The 19,685-nt window shown below is 42.0% G+C and overlaps 1 protein-coding gene across 1 annotated transcript in view; it reads right to left on the reverse strand.

The window, feature by feature from the left end:
- Nucleotides 1–19,654, reverse strand: part of SYBU (syntabulin (syntaxin-interacting)) — a 41,707-nt gene extending 22,053 nt beyond the window's left edge. Inside the window, exons 1-2 of the mRNA XM_009887941.1 lie at nucleotides 19,402–19,654; nucleotides 5,575–5,772 (exon numbers count right to left, since the gene is read on the reverse strand). Of these exons, the coding sequence (XP_009886243.1) occupies nucleotides 5,575–5,772; nucleotides 19,402–19,654 (451 nt within the window). The remainder of the gene's footprint in view (nucleotides 1–5,574; nucleotides 5,773–19,401) is intronic.
- Between the last annotated feature and the right edge of the window lie 31 nt (nucleotides 19,655–19,685).

Below are 19,685 nucleotides of genomic sequence, written 5' to 3' on the forward strand. Positions count from 1 at the left end.
ACAGACACATATGGAAGTGGAGTAGCAATATGGATAAACTTATCTGCCGATTTTACACTAATGGATTACCTAGCCACTACTTTTTGGTCACACAGGGTGCCGCCAAGAATGAGTTCCTGGACATTTAGTATCCTGGAATCTAATCCTCACACACCAGACAATACAAAAAAATCAACAGGAAGAGAATTACGTTTTAACAGCTAGACATTTTTAACAGCGAGACATAATTTGCAGCTAATACCTGCATTTACTATCTAATCTGTTTGGTTTATTGAGCTCTAACTGTAATATCCCCAAAGGGTCATTTCCCTTGCCTCCTTTTTGTTAACTACAATTAGCTCCAATGCTGATTAAAAAAGCACCCACACCTACACTGTTGCCACAACTAATTTAAGTCCAATACAGTCTGCTCCACCTGTTTCTCCTAAAACTCTTAATAGTTCTAAAGACTTCAAAGATTAATGTGTTCAGAATGGGACATCCTAACCCAAGGCTCATTCACTCGTGACTTGACAGATTAACCATCAAGAAGTAGAGAAGATCATACCAGCAAAATATGCGGAGTATAACACCACTTACTATGGCTCAAAGTTAAACGACATTTTAAATTGAATAGTGATTGTTAAAAGTTACTTTTCTTTATTCTTTCATTTCTATGAACTCATTATAAGTGAAATGGCAGCACTGAGACATGAAAGATAGAGCAGGAAAAGCACAAATTGTGCCTTGCAACTACTTAAATACAGATCTGGGTGATGCACGATTTAAAGGGAAAAAAAGTCTAGACAACACAGAATCCCAGAATTGCTGGGGGTGGAAGGGATCTCTGGAGACCACCTAGTCCAACTCCCTGCTCAAGCAAGTCTAGCTGAAGCAGGCTGCCCAGAACTGCGTTCAGTTGAGTTTTGAGTACCTCCATGGATGGAGACTACACCCACAGCTTCTCTAGGCAACATGTGCCAGTGTCTGGCCACCATCACAGTAAAAAAAAATGTTTTCTTGTGTTCATATGGAATTTCACGTTCTTTAGTTTCTGCTCATTGCCTACTGTCCAACAAATGGAGGTACTCTATGTGGTGAAAGCCTCTGAGATTTGTCCATTAATTTGAACAGACTGAAGTTTTAATGCCAAAGTTGTCAATGACTGTCCTTGAAACACAATCCATTGCAGTTCAACTGCCATATAATCCAAAATGTTACTATTTTAGCCAGAATCAGTAATAGATGGCCAGATGTTTTATCAGCAGTGAAAAATAGTAACTTTTTGCACAGTCTGATGCTACGTGGAATGGTTATTATTGAACCAAGCTATGACTGACAGCCAGCCAGCCTTTACAAAGTTTGGAAGCTGACCCTAACTGTGGCGCACCATGGTCTCTTTTCATGCAGTGGTGCTTCCACCTCTACTCTGCAGGCTCCTGAAGGTACAGAAGGGACAAGCCTGGGACAGTCCTAATGTTTTATCTTAAGTCTTAATAATTGCATGTGAAACTTCAGCAAATCCATGTGCTCTAAGAGACAGCTCCAACAGTAACTTCAGCTCATTCGGTAAACTGTCCTAAGTGTGCCCATGACACTGAAAGCAAGAAAGTAAAGACCAGAACTTTTGCCAGAAATGCTGAACACAGTCAGCTGATCAGGTGCCCTTCTCCAATTATGATGCTTACAGACATTTAAGTACAAATACATAGAAGCACAGAATGGTTTAGGTTGGATTAGGGTCCATCCTCTGGCCATAGAATCATAGAATGGTTTGGGTTGGAAGGGACCTTGAAGATCATCTAGTTCCAACCCCCTTGCCATATGCACGGACACCTCCCACTAGACCAGGTTGCTCAAAGCCCCATCAAGCCTGGTCTTAAATACCTCCAGGGATGGAGTTTCCACAACTTCTCTGGGCAACTTGTTCCAGTGCCTTACCACCCTCAAAATGAAAAATTTCTTCCTAATATCTATTCTAAATCTGCCTTCTTCCGGTTTGAAGTCATTACCCCTCATCTTATCACTACATGCCCTTGTAAAAGGTCCCTCCCCAGCTTTCTTGTAGGTGCCCTTTAGGTACTGGAAGTCCTCTATAAGGTCTCCCCAGAGCCTTCTGTTCTCCAGGCTGAACAACCCCAACTCTCTCAGCCTGTCTTCATAGGAGAGGTGCTCCAGCCCTCTCATCATCTTTGTGGCACAACAACCGTGTCTTTCCTATGTTGGGGGCTCCAGAGCTGGATGCAGCACTGAAGTAACACAACTCTGTGTTACTTTAAACTTGCAAGCCCTTTAAAAGTTATTGACACAACTCTTGCCCAAGATTCCCTTCTTTATCCATATGTCTTTGGAAGGTTATCAATACTTTGCAGCTTGCAGATCCAGGTGTTGAATGCTTGCACCAAGCATTCTAATGGAAGTCAAAAAAAGAGATGAGGGAGACTGTCAAAGAAAGCAAAACAGTTCCCACCATTCTCAACAAGGTGGGCACATGAGCTGCCTGAATTCAGGATGGATCATTGCAGGAGTACACCAAGAATGTGAATATCTGGAAGTGTTTATGCTCCTGTTTATTCAATTACTGAAACCATAGGATTCAGCACAGCATCTTGGTACAAAATTAAGACTAGTGTTAATTAAGCTTTTTGTGCCTTTTTGAGAGGGCATTTTCTGCAACACATTTTCTAATGCTTTTAATATTGCATAAATGAATCACATCCAAAAGGAGGAAGAACTTCTAAAATCCTGAAATTAAAAGGCTTGTAAGTTTCTCCTGGAGTGGATGCTATGTATCCTCCTTAATGTTCCTCTCCTCTCCAGCCTTTCCTGGGACAGCCAGCACAGATTTTAGGCCAAATTCACCTATGACACTGCTGTGATTCAAATTTAATGCACAATAAAAACCATTACCAACTATCCCAAATGAATAATTTCCTCATCGTTATAAATCTTGCAAAGGTTTAGCAAGATGCAGTGATAATGCATTCCAGGATTAAATATGGTTTGCTATGCAAACAACGTAAATTATGAATTATATCCAAATCTAGGTTGTTAATACTTCAAGAGATGAAGATGACTTAGATCCATATAACAATGCCTTAGGCTGTTAGAGAGAGAAAAAAAAAAAAAGCGCTATGTTGTATTTCATATTTTGAAGTATAGAAAAGAAAGATGAAGTGATGTTGCTAGAGTAGCAGAAAAGCATTGGAGCTTGGGAACAGCTTAAAAAAAATCCCAGGGTTCATTCTCAGTGCTATCCCACTCTGACATTTCCTGAATTATCTAAATATTTGTGTGAGTGTTATGTCTGAGATTCAGCATGTTCCAAGAAAACAATCCTGGAAACATAAATTTTCGGCAAAATGACAGGCATTTTGAAGGTGCACACTGACTGATGTACTTGCCTACAAATGTAGCGCAGGACAGAGTCTGTAAAAGATAGTGGTGGGCTGGATTTTTGTCTCTCATGTCTGGCTCCTGCTATGTAGTTATTCTCACAAGACGTTTCAGATAAATATGAAGTAGAGATTATCTCCATAAATCAGTAAGGGCTTTCGGTAGAGAGAAAGATGTTATGCACAACTCCTTTTGCACTGTAGTTTGAGGTATGCAACTGTATGCAGAACTAGGTTACGTACGACAAGGGCACATTGCTGTTATTCTCCTCCCACGTCCCACTTCCCTTCTGCTGCTCCCCTGTTACTCCCTGCGTGTTTTGCTACGTGATGGTACCTCCTCTTTGCACAAGGCCTAGATCTTCACAACTGAGTCACCAGAAATTCATGCGCAACATGGTCATGGGGAAGGGACTGGATCCACCTGAAGCCAAGAGATAGCAATGGGAGAGAATTACATTAACCCCTGTGGCCAACAGTGAGGGAAATGAACCCCAGCTGTCCCCTGGCGTGCTCTCAGATTCAGAAATGTCCCTCACCTGTGTCAGCTCTCACACTATGATGTGGGTTTTGACAACTTTCCACTAAAAAGGTGTGAGATGTTTGGCAGGAGGAATTTAGAAGTAAATCAGGCCCAGTTCCTGCTCTGTTTTGATGGCTCTCAGGAGTGATATACTTGAACTCTAAAGACCAGTTTTCTAACCTTAGAGATCAGTGGATACAGAGCTACCAACAGCTACAGAACATCCCACCTACAAGAATACCTGAATACCTAAACTAAGTCCATTCAAAGACTTGAAATAATACCACCAAATACAATGAAGATGACTTCCGACTACTACTACAAAAGACTCATAACTTGATATTATAGATCAATTTAAGTGTAATAACCAAAACCAATGAAGTAATTTATTGAAACAAGTGCATAACTCTTTTCCATGTGCATAGGAGTCTTCAGTGGAAAAAAAAAAACACAACACTTTCAAAATTCTTTATCCACCTTTTGCTAAGCTATATCCATATTCACATACAAAATGGTTGTGGTAGCCATGGCTGCAGATTTGACTGTCATATACCATATTCACTGCATTTTGCCTTGATTTTAATGGAACAGAAAACAAACCATGAAAAAATATTACCTAGCATCCATTATGAAGAGCAATGGGAGACTGGGAACACTCAAGTAATACGGTGCTATGAAATGAGCTGAAGAACTTGCAGGGATAGTGGTAAGTCAGATTTAATCAGCCCTTTCAATGACAAAGCCAGTGGTGAGTTTTTGCAACAGATTCTCTACTGTTTCTGGATTAAATGTGATGCTGGTAAATCTGAGATCATTCATCATGAAATTATCTAAATCGCTTCCAGAGGTAAAATGACTCTGGAAACAGCATAGCCAGAAGGTACCTGAGCTCATAAACCATGTCAATTCTGCAGCTGCCTCTGTACAGTGTCAAAAGCTTCTCTGTCTCCATGATTAATTAAATAACAGCAAAAATATCCTGACCATTTGTAATCAAGAGCTGCCTGTACATGAATCATAAAAACATTTTATATCTACTCATTAAAATTACAGCAGCTAATGACGCACCAGGATATTTAGTCTTGGATGTGCGACAAGCAGGTGCTGATTTAGTTGGTGGTCTGAGGTGGCCCATTAGCAGGAGGCAATGGGAGACGTGCTCTTGATCCAGCCAACGCAGTACGGATCTACACCTGCCTAACTCCCACATGTAAGCTGCCCATTATCTTGCCTTGGTCTGACATGTTTTATCCCCAGAGCCATCACAGCCTGGCAGTGTAAACTTTAGGCAGAGTCCAACAATAAATTTAGCATCAGAAGACTATAATTCTTTGCTTTGATAGTGAGAACCATTTATCTTTGGACAGTGAAATATGTGTGCAATTACCATGAAACAGGATAAAATCCATTTCAGTTGTTATTTGACATCACCATCGAGCCTCATAAAAGAAAGTGAACACGCCTATTATATTACCATGAAGGAGCTAATACCGACAGTGTTTTCAAATCTTGCAGGTGGCTCCATAGAAAGAACCCAACTATTTTTTTTTTTATTTACTATCAATCAGCATTAGTAGTATCATGGGCAGCACAACACAATGTATGTAGACACCTGTAGATGTACTAGCTAATTAGAAAGTTTAATTAAAGAAATGAAAGGAACCATACTGTACTCACCGGGCTTTACAAGGCTTGTCTTTGTCTCCTTCTTATATCGAGTCAGCTGCGGATTCCCTTCACTCATTGTCCCTGGACTGAATTTCTTCCTGGAGAAGTCTCCATCGCTACCAGTGCAAAAACTGATTGGACTGTTTCCAGCATCAGAAGGAGTCTTAACTGGAGATACTGACTGGCTACTAGGACAGCCAGTGTCATCTGAAGAGAAAAGGGAAAACATCAAAATTTCTAACTAATATGTACAGGAACATTAACAGAATTAAAAAAAAAAAAAAAAAAGAAAAGAAAAAGTGTTTGGACTACAACTGTTTACAGTCAGTTACCTGATATGCAGAAGCCTGGCTCTGAAACCTGCTGAGAAGCTATTAGTTTCTCCCATTTTGTGAAGAAGTCTTGGATACCTTATGGCAGACTAAAATGGCAAGCTCTTGTTTCACCAACTCTGACAAAATACAAAATTGGGGGTTACATAATGAAAACTCCTATCTAAGGTAAATTTGTTTGACTCAGCCAGGTTAGGGAATGTTACGGCATGACGAAATGCACCTAAGACACGAGAATGACTTGTGTACTGCACACCGGATGAAAAGCAAGCACGGCCCACATGCTCTCCTTCAGGATATGTTCCTATCGGAACAACAAGTGAACGACCTACAGCCTATATGCAGAAAGTCAGGACTTTCATTTAACTGGAATTAAGAAAGGTTTCTCAAAATTGTTTTTCCTTTTAAAGCAACCTTGATCACAGAGCTCATCCATTCCTGAAAACTGGCTGTGAGGTACCTGGTTCTGAAGAGGATGCGTTATACACAGACTGTTTTTCTTTAAAGCCAAATTCCTCTTGAGGGCACACCAGCGCTTTGCCACATCAGTAGCCGCATCAGTAACCACCTCAGGAACAGACCCGCGTTCCTGACCTCCAGGAATACAAACATCCCAGCTCTTAACAATTAAATGCAAAGTAAGAAGTCTGAGTCCAGGTGAAATCCACATATCAAACATCCCCCTCATCTAATCGCATCTCCTGTAATCTTGAGTAATCACAGCTCCCCTAAAAGACATGGTGGTTTTAGAGGTACACAACAAAAACAAACAGGCTACTCTGACACTGGGAAACCTCGAATATTTACTCTCCCGGAGAAGTGTCATTGTTTGTTCTTTCCCAGGACAAAATGAAAGCTGACATCTTAATTATGCAATCACATTCTGCTCTTCATGCATTATCTTTACCTAACATGAAACTCAAAGAAGTACCTGCTACTGAGCCAAATAATTTACATGACCATATTGCACTTACCACTTCCGCCCTGTTCGTAATTTAAGTCAAGCCTGATCTTGCAATGAGCTTTGCATGGACAAATTGTTTAAAAAGTCAGTATATGACTGTGCATTTATAAGGCAAAAGGGGCACTCCGTAACTATCTAACCCCCACCCTGCCCTCCTCCTCTCCACAGGAAAGAACAGCTTTTGCTATTATTAACTATTGGCTCCCTCAGGACAGTAAAACAACCTCATCCTTTCACAGAATCACACAGAATCACAGAATTTTCAGAGTTGGAAGGGACCTCTAGAGATCATCTAGTCCAACTCCCCTGCTAAAGCAGGATTGCCTAGAGCACATTACTCAGGACTGCATCCAGGTGGGTTTTGAAGATCTCCAGAGAAGGGGACTCCACAACCTCCCTGGGCAGCCTGTGCCAGTGCTCTGACACCCTAACCGTAAAGAAGTTTTTTCATGTGAACCAGTTTCCCTTCGTGCCTGGCCAGTTACTCTGCCCTCACCTATTTATACCAGTGCTCTGCTTCTCATTTCTCTGTGTCCTGCCTCCAATACTGAACAAGGTACTTAAAAGTGCTGCCCATCCAAAACATGCTAGATGCGTTAGCACGCAGCACCCGCCGGAGGTGTTGCTGCCGCAGCCTCTGCAAACTGCCAGACACGAAGCCAAGCCACGGGGGCAGCCCAGCCTACTGCTAGAATTACCTCCCAAGGCACAAAGGGCAGTAACGGTGCAAAGCACCTAATCCAGCTAATCGTCTTTGATTCCTTCAAACCAGCTCAATTAAGCCTACAAGCATCTCCTTTTGCCATCTTGCTGCTGCCTTTTGCAATTCAGAATTAGTTCCTAGAGAAATAACAGGAAAGAGAAGACTGCTAATAAGGTTTTCAGCCCATCCCCACACTCATCCTGACTAACGCAGCATTGTTGCCCACATGATTTTTAGTTTATTTTTTATCCTTTCCACTCCCATCAACATCACAATATAACTCAACAGAGAGAAGAGAGAAGGTGGCTATTTCCTCCCAGATCAGCGCCAATTTCCTTTTCTCAAGGGTTCAGAGTCTCTTCTGGAGGCTGAATGAATGCTCCCTACAAGGCAGTGGATCAGCACTGCTGAGTGAGCTTTTGAACTGCATTTAAGCAGTTCCTTTAGCTGGGTCCAAAGTGTTTTCTCTTTAGAAGCACACAAACAGTTATAATCAAATATATTCTGAAAAAAGTGCAGTCTCATGCAGTTTCTTTTTGATTATGACCTTTCCTTTTGGCTGTTTTTCTATGTGGCACTATTTTCAAATCTTTGTGTTTTTAAAAAAAGACAAACTATTTAACTTCATTTCTCCACCAATAAAATCACTGCAATACCTGGACAGGTTCTGCAGATCTCACAGATGTGTTTTATACGGGAGACTTCATGTACAAATAACTCCCAAAGCTATAGAGATGCTACCTGGAAGAACCTCAGGAGCTGATAAAACCTTTAAATAATGAAAGAACTAAACTACAGTGTGAAGAATTAGAACATTAAAATCAAAAAAACCAAAACACAACCAAATATGTAAAAACAACTGCAAAAATGAAATAGGGAAGCTAAACAAAGCATACAAAAATAAGATTAAAAAATTAATATTTTAATTACCACCCCCCCGCCATTGCCACTGATATCACACTGCTGACACTGTATGATCAGATTATGTCAAACCTACATATCCTCGTTTTACCCTTAAGGCCTTCAGCTTTCATTGCAATGGGGCATTTATTAAAGGAACAAATGAGCCTGGCACAAAGAACAATAGCTCGTCTCTACTCGTACCACTGGTGACCTTTAGACACACCAATTACCAGGTGAGCATTCCCACTCCAGCTGAAGTAAATGAATGATTTTATTGTGCTCACTCTCCTCTGATCGTTTGTCATTCTTTATGTAATGTATAACTCCTACTCCTTCTACCTAGTATTAGCCAGAAATGTGAACAAAATTACAATTTTTTCAAACCTAAGGCAAGCTGCGGAGAAATATTTTTCTGTGTCAGTTTTTTGCGGGGCCTTTTGAATAATAAAAATGTTTACTATCACAGAAGGGAACAGCTGCATACAAAACACCGGTGCCCGCCACCCAAGGCAAGCAAAGTTCTGCTGTACGCTGGGAGGAACCACCTCCCAGCCCACCTACAGCTCCGCGTTCTGGCACAAGGAAAAGTCCTGGTGAACACTGAAGTGCCATCCAAAGTGCAAGCCAAATTGCCTGCATTTATCTTCATTCTTCCCTGCTACCGAAGCCTTGAAGGGCTATTTAATTGTGTTTAATATTGTAGGTGAACACCCCACAGAAGAGCAGCAGACTTGCCCGTGGACCCTGACTGTACATCAAGCTGATGCCCCTTCCACCCCACAGGCAGCCTGGCCGCTCGCCCCGCTCACAGCCGCAGCAAACACCTCTGCTCCGGTCTGCGCCCGCAAGAGGAAGGATGCAACCGCTGCAGTGAGGGTTCAGTCCCGCAGACCTGTCGGCTCCTCCAGCTCCACCTGCCCAGAAATGGGCCAAGAGAAGGAATCTGTCTCCAAAGTAGGCAATGGGGTAAGAGGAGCAGATGAGCCCACGATGGGATTCACTTTCTGCTGAAGATATGATGTGAATGTAGTTTTCAACAAGATCAGTTGAGGATTCAGTCCTATAACTCGGCAAGAGTTTTGCCCCAGTAATGATTTCAGGAATACAGACAGACCTGATTTACCTTCTCAGGCACGTGAGCATCAGGAAGGCAGAGGAGAGCAAGCTGGCAAATACTGCTGTGAAAGTCCATACTTCTGATCTTGCCTGTATTATTTACTTGCACAAGAGGGAAAACCACATAAATTTATAACACACGACTTTCATTGCTTTCTTAGCAATATTCATGGTGTCTTTTTTCACAGTGGCCTCCTAAGAGCGTTCCGGGAATAGACTTTCCCTTTGAACATCAGCTGGATTTTATCACTGAAACTCTACGTCCAACCCCTCTCCCAGATCAGACGCGCTTGCCAAGTTTCAAAGCCAAGCACGGGATAGCGTCTCCTCAAACAAGCAATCAGGGAAGCTGCTCAGAGCACTCTGACATTTGCATGCACTGACTAGCTTTCAAATAGTAAAGTCAAAGTATAAACAACAGTGTTAAAGATAATAATACTCTAACAACTGACAAAAATATTGTTCTCGTCGACTTTAAGGCCATATGTTGTGACTTGATAATTTTCTTTGATTTTCTGGGCACAGAGTCTTTAGAAGTTTCACTGCAATATGCCTTAGAGCCTTCTCTAGAAAAATACTGCTTTTTCCTAACGACTTCAAGAAATACTGAATTTACAGCCTCCTTATATAATCCATTCAAATAATTAATGATGCTTTCACTGAGGAACCACTGACTTTTTTCTACCTTCACTCCCAGCTGCCAGATCTAGTTATACACTTCTATGAGTCTGAACTGTCCATCCCCTACCTAAGCCTTTGTCCCCCTTTCATCTTCTTTTAAGGTTCCCTTGACCAATGTTCAGGCTGTACATACTCTGTATTTCCACTAAGAAATGTGGATTCCAGAATTAAACATGGGCATTTAATGAAATTTTACCTGTTCTGTGTACCAAGGCAAAAACTGTTTCCTGATTTTTCCTAATGGTTCCCTTTCTGTTCATCCCAGGATCTGTTAGTCCAGGTAGCCACGCCTCTGCCAGAATGGCACACTGAGAGCTGGCTATTGACAGTGAACCACCAAGGGTGTTTCAGCATTTTTCAGGATAATCTCCCAATCTGGTTGTGTGCTCCACATTTTTTGACCCCCTACATGTTGCTTTGGTCTTCTTTTTGTGACTGGTCTCTTAGCACAGGGGTGTTTTATTCATTAATGAAAGTTACTGAGAGACACCAAAGGGAATGTATCACCCAACTTCCACCTGCTAAAGGTTCCTTCTGTTTTAAATGGAGAGGAAGAGCCTCGTCTGAAGGATTAGTCAGAACAACAGCCCAATTTAGGCTTCTCCAGTCATCTCACTACCCTGAGTCACTATCTGGAGGACCTCATCTCTTTCCATTGACTAGTGCAACCACTGTTCTGACTCAGGCAGTGGAACCAGTGAGGTGTAAGGGCTCACTGCCCAGTCAGAAACCATTGCTAATAGGAGATTCATAATGTCATTCTGGAACAACTGGGCAACAAAAAGGACCACAGTAAAAGCAGCAGGATGAAACATAATAGTATAAAATAAGTAGTACGCATAGAAAGACAGAGGTGGAGCATATACATATGGACACCATCAGGCTCTCAATAGGTAGGAGTCTAACTCCTACCTCATCACGGCACTGAATCACCCTCTGTAGGCACCTGCACCTGCCCAGCAATGGTTTAGGGAACACAGCATAAGGTAAGAAGTGTGAACATTCTCCTCAGCTCATATTTGTACTAAAACATTTCATTTTTATTGCAGCCATTCCAGTAGATCATTTTATGCACTCCAGAAGTTTAGTCATTTGCTACAAACTACTTTTCACCTGCAAACCTGCAAAAGCACAGACTGTTGAAAACAATATTTAATAACTTCACTAAAAGTAGAGTCCTAAAGATGCTACTAGCTTTGGTCCTTCTGATCAATCCTAAACTTATTTTACAGCTATTTTAAAGATCTGTTGGGGTTTGTATTTAATAAAATTAATCAGAATATCATGTGCTTGTGAGGAAAGTGTCTTACCAGAAGTCAAACACCTTAAAACAAAGCAGAAGAGCAACCAAAAACTGTAGCCCTGTCAGGAAAAGAGAGGAGGTTTATTTGACAAGGCTTACTTACACGAAATCCTGCTAAGCAAATTCATTCTACATTTAATCTCTAAGTCTCTGCAGACAAAACTTAACTATGCTCCATTTTGCCTGTGAATGAAGGCAGGCTAGCAGCTCCACCTCTCCCTGAGGTCACCTAGAGAGGCTGTGCAAACTCTTGTCCTTGAAGGTTTTCTAGACTCAGCTAGACAAAGCCATGGCTGATGTGACATAGTGCTGGAAACACTCCTGCTTCAAAAAGGAGGCTGGATGAAATGATCTCCACAGGTCCCATACAACCTACATGCCTAGGACCATAGTTTCCCTTTACATTTGTTTTAGATATTCCACAGCTGGGAACTACCTTGTTTTTCCCGGTCCACCTTTCAAGCTGAAACTATTGATTTTAATGTTCTAGTCATAAAATCTAACCCAGTAGTGAACTAAGTAAAATCAAGAGTAAACATCTTCAACTCCTGATTGTTGCTGAGGTTCCTATCATGAATATACAGGCAACTTTTACACCTGTTCCTCACCAGACCCTTTGACCTTTCTTCCATCACACCCAGAGGCTGACCACTAATGGTCACTACTGAAAATTTAGTATGGAATTCAAAAACAGGTCCTCTCTGGTTGCTCACAGCATGACATAAATGGTGACAGGCTCATATTGTGTAGAAGAGGCAAGAGGAAGGTGAAAGAAGACGGACTGACTGCTCCTAGAGATTGGTCATCTTTTACCATGCAGTATTTCCACTAAACATGTCCTTAGAGGTATCAGCCCTTCATCTGACTCTACAACAGCTAAGTTACACTGATGCAGCAAATTTTAATTGTCTTTGGCAGCAAATGATGCCTCTACTAATCTTCCTTCTATTTGAACACTTTACTAATAAGCAGGACTGACGTGAGTTCTGGGAAACCATCTGAAAAAAGGACTATATAATTGTGGTTTAACAGCTTTGTCATTACATTTATAGCACCACTAATGGTATTGGTATTACAGAAAAAAAGCATCAAAGCTCACTAGTAAAGCTATCAATAAAAATAGTACTGTTACTAGGAGAGTGCTGTGGTCAGGAATAGCACAGATCCTAGAGTTTTGATAGCACACCACACCTAACATTTGGACAAGGGGTTTAAGATGATAAAGGACTGAAAATCTATTTGAAAATTTTAAAGAAAAGTTTTAACTAAAGGTCAGGAGAGGAAAGAGTCTGAAAAAGAGACAAAGAAGAGTATGGGCTGTTAGGCAGGGCATTTTTATGCACTTTAGTATACCTCACTAACCTTTTCTGAGACTAATAGCTGGAAGTGGAGCCACTGCTGCTACCTCTGGTGGGAGAGCCTTGACTACATCAAGTGCAAAAAATATTACCCATTTCTTGTCAACATTATGTGAAATTTATGTATATATAGATGGGTTTCTTTGTGTGTGGTTTTACATGCTTTCACTTATGCAGCAAAGGAAGAAATTATAAATATCCTATTCAGTTTTGAAGGTATCATTTTTGGAAATAAAAATCTTCAATAAACCACCCAGAAATTTGTATCTTTTCCTCAAAAGGTATAACACGTTCTACTCCTTTGTTCTCATATAGCTCTGTCCTCATGTCTTGACAGCATAAGACTGTGACCCTCACAGCTCCAACATCACCTCATGATGTTGCACTGTTTATCTTCTAAAGATGCTTGGAAACCACATATATTGGGTCCATTGTTGGTTTATGCCTTTTTTTTTTTTTTTTTTTTTTTAATTTTCACCAAAGCCAGAATGGCACTTAGCACCACCACAGAACTCACTCAGTGTCTTTGGTGATACATATATGTCAAAAAACTGTCCCAAAATTTCAAGGACATATATTAACCCTATAAATATAGGGTTAAAACATGTCACGTAGAATTTCTTTTAAAACACCAGGATTCTCTTTTAATATAAAAGAAATCAAAGATTTCTGATTAAAGGCTCATTTCTGCTACAAGTCGTGATGTTCTTCAATATGCATGGCACCACTCAACAGAAAATTGCATGGCAAGCACTTTAAAACAGAAGTATTAGATTATGCATTGGTGCTGCAGAAAATACACTGTATAGTTTAGAATTCAGTCCATAGTACACAGCAAGTTGTGACAAACAGGGTAGTAGAAAGGGTGAGGTACTGACTGTTCTTGGGACACCATCCAAAATGTGCCAGAGACAATGGGAACTCTTCTACTGACCTCAGGAGGCTCTGGGTCAGGCTTTAAAGGGTCACCGTGCTGACAGACACATAAAAAGCTGACAACAAATATTCAAAAGGTCAAATATTTTGGCTTCCAGATGTTGTTGTGTGGCCCAGGAACAAAAGGATCGTTACCTAGTAAGACAGAATAAATAGTGAAGCTGAAAGGGAAGCAGGGAAAGGCCAAAAACTGAGGAACAGGCAGGCTTTGCTCTTTAGTACCTAGGCACTTTTCTCATTTCCATGTTTGGAACAGATCTCTGCGCCACAGTAACAGAACTGGTGGTTAACAACATGAAGCAGTAATAAATTATTGCATGTAAACCGGCCCAGCAGGAAATTCTCCAGGGAAGCAGCAGTGAGAAAAGGAAGCGTGTCACCAGTGTCACCCTCATGCAAAGGCCATACGTGCATTTTTGAAAGCAGATTTTGTTTCAGTGTTTTTACAAATTAATATCACAATGATCACTAAACTGCCTTACAGAGTGCTGCAAACCAATGCGCCGGAGAAGGCCTCCACTTCAGAAGTTTGAAAAAATGGCAAAGCGACTGTGGAAAAGTGTAGCATAAAGGACTGCAGGAAAGAGAAGCTAACTTTCAGTGTCACATACTTGCACACTTTTAAGCGTATCTCTCTGATTCAGTAGCTCAGACTGAAAAAATGACAGATAAACCAGTAAGGAGCTATTTAAACAAAATATTTCTTCTTATAGCAAGAAACAAGAGGAATGGCAGAGCTCACTATTTCCAAAATAATGCATACATATATACATACACATATAGACACACACAAATAATAGAGGTAATTATTTTCAGTAATTAATAACTCCTCTCTGGCCTCAGTCTGTTGACTTGCTAAAATACTGAAAATTTGTTTTCCTCTATCTCTTTCTATTCAGAAATATATATGGAATTCCACATGCTTAATAGTGTAGCCTTCAAGGCTAGACAGTTTGCAGTACATCCTACTTCAGTGCTCTAGCAAAGAAATTATTTACCAGAGTGTGAGAAGTTACAGCATTTCATCCAGTAACACCAGTACAACGCTTCTCCTCTCACCTGTGTCTGGCAATATGGGTAGCACATTCACATTAACTTTAATCAGCCTGCCTAAAGCCTACATGCTTTTTATGACATATGCACTGCAAACTCAGCCCCAGCATCCATCAGGAGCTGGGCCAGCTGGCAAATAATCTTTGAGTTCAAGGGGACCGTGCACAGGAGCACGTGAGCAGGGCATGGTAACACCGAGGTGCCTCTCGCAGCACGTGCAGCCCACGGCTTACAGAGCAGGCATGGTACCGGAGCATATTTACTGTGCCACACGTGTAAAGAGCAAGATTTAAATAAAATCTTTATACCAGAAAAGAACAAGTTCTGAAATAAACACTGAACCCAGACCTTGAAAAGTGAAAGAAAAAGCAAAATAGAACTTCAACTCCTGTTTTTGAAAACTTTGTTGGGGTGAATCACAACCATTCATATACAGAGACGCTACAGTTTTTTTTTCAACGTCCCGTAGTACTACGCATTCTGGTTAAAAAGGCAATTTGCAGGTGAGCCCAAGAAAAGAGGAAACATTTGCTGTGGGAATAAAATGAGTCCTCTGGCTCATGAAGTCTTTTGCTGAACTGATTATTAGATGCACAAGCGCTTCCTGAGAAGCTGCATCTCCATTAACAAAGCACCGCTGCATTACCTGCAGAAATTCAGGAGTCTGGCTGCTGCAGAAAGGCTGAAGGGAAGCTTGGCCATCGTTATAGAGGTAGCGTGTAACAACTCTTCTTCATAAGGAGGAATTTAAAAGCATATCGCAAACTAACTTCCTTTTAAAATGAAAAGCTAAACAGACTGCTACGGAGCTCAGCACGTCCAGGTGGCCTTCCATCCAATACACAGCTGGCTTGGTATCAAAAAGATGTGTACACAAAAATCAGGGATAACACCCCACCCTAAGTATCTTATTTCCTACCAGGCAAGCACCGTAACTGGGATTGCCAGGAGCAGCCCAGCAGCCGCTGTGCCACGCACCCCTGAGCAGACAGTTTGTTCGCGATGTTTAACGCCGCGCTCTCCTCCCGGCTGACGGGGAAAGCGCGCCCAGACCCTTCCCAGCCAAGCGCAACTTATGGGGAAAACACACACGGCACGGGCAAACGCTCGGTAGCAGCTGAGCCAGAGGAAGCTGCTGGGAGAGTGTTTTTTCACCGTTTGACATCACACGAGTTCCGTGGCCGACATCCAAGCTGAAGGAGGGCAGCGGCTGGAGGAAGAGAAGCTCTCCCGTATCGAATGACAAACAGGACCCCAGATGCGCTACGATTTTAAGGCAGGAATGAGCACGGCGAATACAGCTACAAAGGCCCAGCTTGCCTACACAACATCCAGACAGCATCCGTGTTCACTTGGCAGAAACAAAGAATATTAAAAACACATTTTATCAGGAACTTCACAGATAAGATTAACAGTCTCACCATGTCTCATATGGACTTACAAAGCAAAACTGACATAAAGTAAATTGTAAATAATTGACCAACACGACCAACTGAGTCTCTGATCCAGTCAGACAAGACAAAGAGGTAGCTGATCATGCAAATTTAAAACTTACCTCAGCCAGAACTAACAACTTCTTCAAAAGAAACCAAACATTAAAACAAAATGTCTCTTCTCTGTTGCCGAGAGGTGTTTTTTGCTGTTGCCACTGTGCTCACAGCACTGCCACAGTTCCCAAAGGTTCCCCCTACCTAAACCAACATTAACGATTCCTGGAAGACCGTGTTGCTCTCATTTAGAGAGAAAGAACTCCCAAGCCTTCACTGATGGGTTGGGACAAATGTGAGCACCCAGGGAAAACGGACGACCTCAGAAGCTCTAGGGAATCAAGCAGGAAATACATATTTAAATGGATGAGGAAAAAAAAAATAATTTCTAGCTAGGGAAAAAGAAATCTACTGATCATAACCACTTGGTGTCAATAATAAAGGAAGAAAGGCAGAGAGCAACTTGTCATGAGAAGGGTAAAGAGGAAAGGAATTTTTCCAGGGGCCAGTTCACACTATCTGCTGCTTATCAAGAATATTTTGGAGTTTAATGCTCCAGAGAAGTTACAAAAAAGACATTTATCCAAATGCTCATGAGCTTTTTCATACTGCCATCACACTATCGTTCATCACATTATTCATTTGCTCACCTCTTCTCAAATTATTACTTGCTAATTTTAAATAAATACCCTTTCTGCACGTGCCACCTCTCAGTTAAGATGGTGAGTGCCTAGCCGGGCACCAGGAGAGGCAAGTTAGAGCCTGCAGCCCCTCCACTCACCTCTCCATGCAGCTCTTTGCCATCCCCTTCCCAGAAACAGGGACCAGCAGCCGCCTGCTGCCACTGGGGAATTTCAACCTAAATCAGACGTACGATGATGTGGAATGACTTTGAGTAGAAGACAGGGAAGAGATGTCAGAGTATAGCTGTTGTCATACCTGCATCACAGTGAAAGCCCACCAAACCTACCAACAACAAAACCCCATATTGGGGTGGAGGACAGTGCGGTGGCTGATCCTCAGCTGCATAAGGTCTGAAGACTCAGAGCAGTCCACCTGGGTAGAGCATACCCGTATAGGTGCTGCAGGTGGCTTGAGAAACGCAAAGATCTTGTGGGGAAAAAAAATCAAACTAAATCAACGCAGCATTCATGGAAGAATAGAAGATGAATAAAGGAAATAAAAATATGACCAGCTGTGCTTAAAAGACAGTTAAGAGACTAGCATCGCGCTCTTGAATACTTCTGTGAAAGGCACCTTAAAACTGTCAAGCCGTGAGATCAGACACACCCAGAGTAAATATAAGGCTCTGCTGGGACTCAAGACACTGCCCTTCTAGTGCAGTGGGACAGCAAGGGTGTTACTCTGGCCATTCTGTGTTGAGTAGATCTGAAGAACATGCTACAAACCCAAAAGATATCGTAAAAAAGATTTGTCAGTAACCAGGATGAAAGGCTTGTCAAGACACAGGGAAAAAATCTGGATAAAAAGCAGCCATTTGGGAGAGATCATAAAAATAATGTATTTCTAGAAAGCTTCAAAAGATTTTACTCCTTTGTTTCTTACGAGACAACAGGCAAACTCCAACAGGTAAGGTGGTGGGATTCAAAAGGCATGGGAAAAAGCCTTCAGCATGTTGTTTGTTTAATACTCTGCATTGTTCATTAAACAATAACTAAATAGATCATTCCACTGAGCCTGAATTGCAAAATCTATCCAAGCTAAGGAGGAAATGGTAGACTCAAACATGGATATTGTGTTCCTCATTTAGGAAAATTGACTGTTCTTGTACACAGTGTTCAATACACTGCTTCTTGTTAAAGAAGTTTAAAAAAATAATCTGATCCACCATAGAGAAGACAAAGATAAATACGAGTGCTTCTGGCTGTTCTCAGGAAAACCTTTGGTAATATAAATAGTTTATAAACAAACAAAAAGGAATTTCAGGAATTTGCTCTGATATTATCTATTAAAAAAAAAACCTGTTATAATTCAGATTTTTAGTTAGACAGAGAATGTTACGCTCTCAAAAATACTATTAAACCCAAATTTTTAGTCACCAAAATATCTTTAAAATTGCCATATTCATATAGAGCCCAAGGTGTTCATGATGTGACCCCCAATGCTGTTATCCACATGCATAATGTCATACACAGTGAAGACTTTCACTGAATTAAAAGATTACTCACCACTAGTAGGTATCTGAGTCATTCACTGCTAGTTGAGGGACTTAAATTGTGCTAAACTCTACACAGGACAAATATTTAACACAAAAAAATCTGGTTTCAAGTTGTCCCTGAAGTAAAGGGACATTTTGAAGAGCAAATGATACTTTTGTGGTCTGTAGTTGGAGAGTAAGAGTTTACTGCTGGTATACCACCCAGCCATTGCGCTCTCTAGAGAGAGGGCATCGTGCCCAGTTCACGCCTGGTGACATGCTTGCCAGAAGAGGACTGAATTCTCAAATAAACAAAACTCATTTCGATAAGACAGCGAAAACTTCACCTACATATTTTGTTCTGATTCACTCATGGAGATCATTGCCACAAAACTAAAAGGAATTGCAGTATTTGACCCCTGTCTGATGCCCTTAGTAGCAGCTCCCCTGTATAACAGACTCTTTGGCTTACGTACGGGCTTTTCAGAATGCCTCAAACCCCACGCTGCAGTTTTTAAGGCAAATCTTTCTCTTTAAAGCAACTATTCTGCCGCAGTAAAACCGCCAACTTTTTAGCAGCGGATAGCAGAACTCGAAATGGAAACATCTGGTGTCGCTTACGAACACGTATTTAAAGAACAGATACTGGGTTTCCCTGGAAAAATCAATGGTTGCCCTTCTTCATCTGCAGAGCGGGATGCTCGGCAGGCTCGATAGGAGCCCGACCCACGGATGCTGCATCTGGGGGTGACAGCAAAGCCTCGGTGGTCGGCCCACCGTGACCCCCCCAGGCTGAGCACCGAGTCGGGGAGGGGGGGGTAAGGGGTGTCTGTTTGCGGTACCTGAGCAGAAGCTATTGCTGCTGACGGTCCTGCCGGAGCCCCCGGAGGAACTGGGCGGGTTGAATTCCCGGCTCTCCTCTTCCGAAAAAGGCGACTCGGAAGCTGGGGATACCTTCTGCTGCGGCCGGAGGACCAGGCGGGGGATGCGGCTGCGGGATGATACCTCCTTCTCCAGCTGCGCCTTCTGCTCCTGTTCGGGAGGGGACACCCCGGAGTCAGGGACCCCTGGGATGAGCCCTCCTCCTGCCACCATCCCGCAGGGGCAGGCGAACCCCGGTCCCCCC

Source organism: Charadrius vociferus, unplaced genomic scaffold (assembly GCF_000708025.1).
Source record: "Charadrius vociferus isolate BGI_N301 unplaced genomic scaffold, ASM70802v2 scaffold601, whole genome shotgun sequence".
NCBI lineage: Eukaryota > Metazoa > Chordata > Aves > Charadriiformes > Charadriidae > Charadrius > Charadrius vociferus.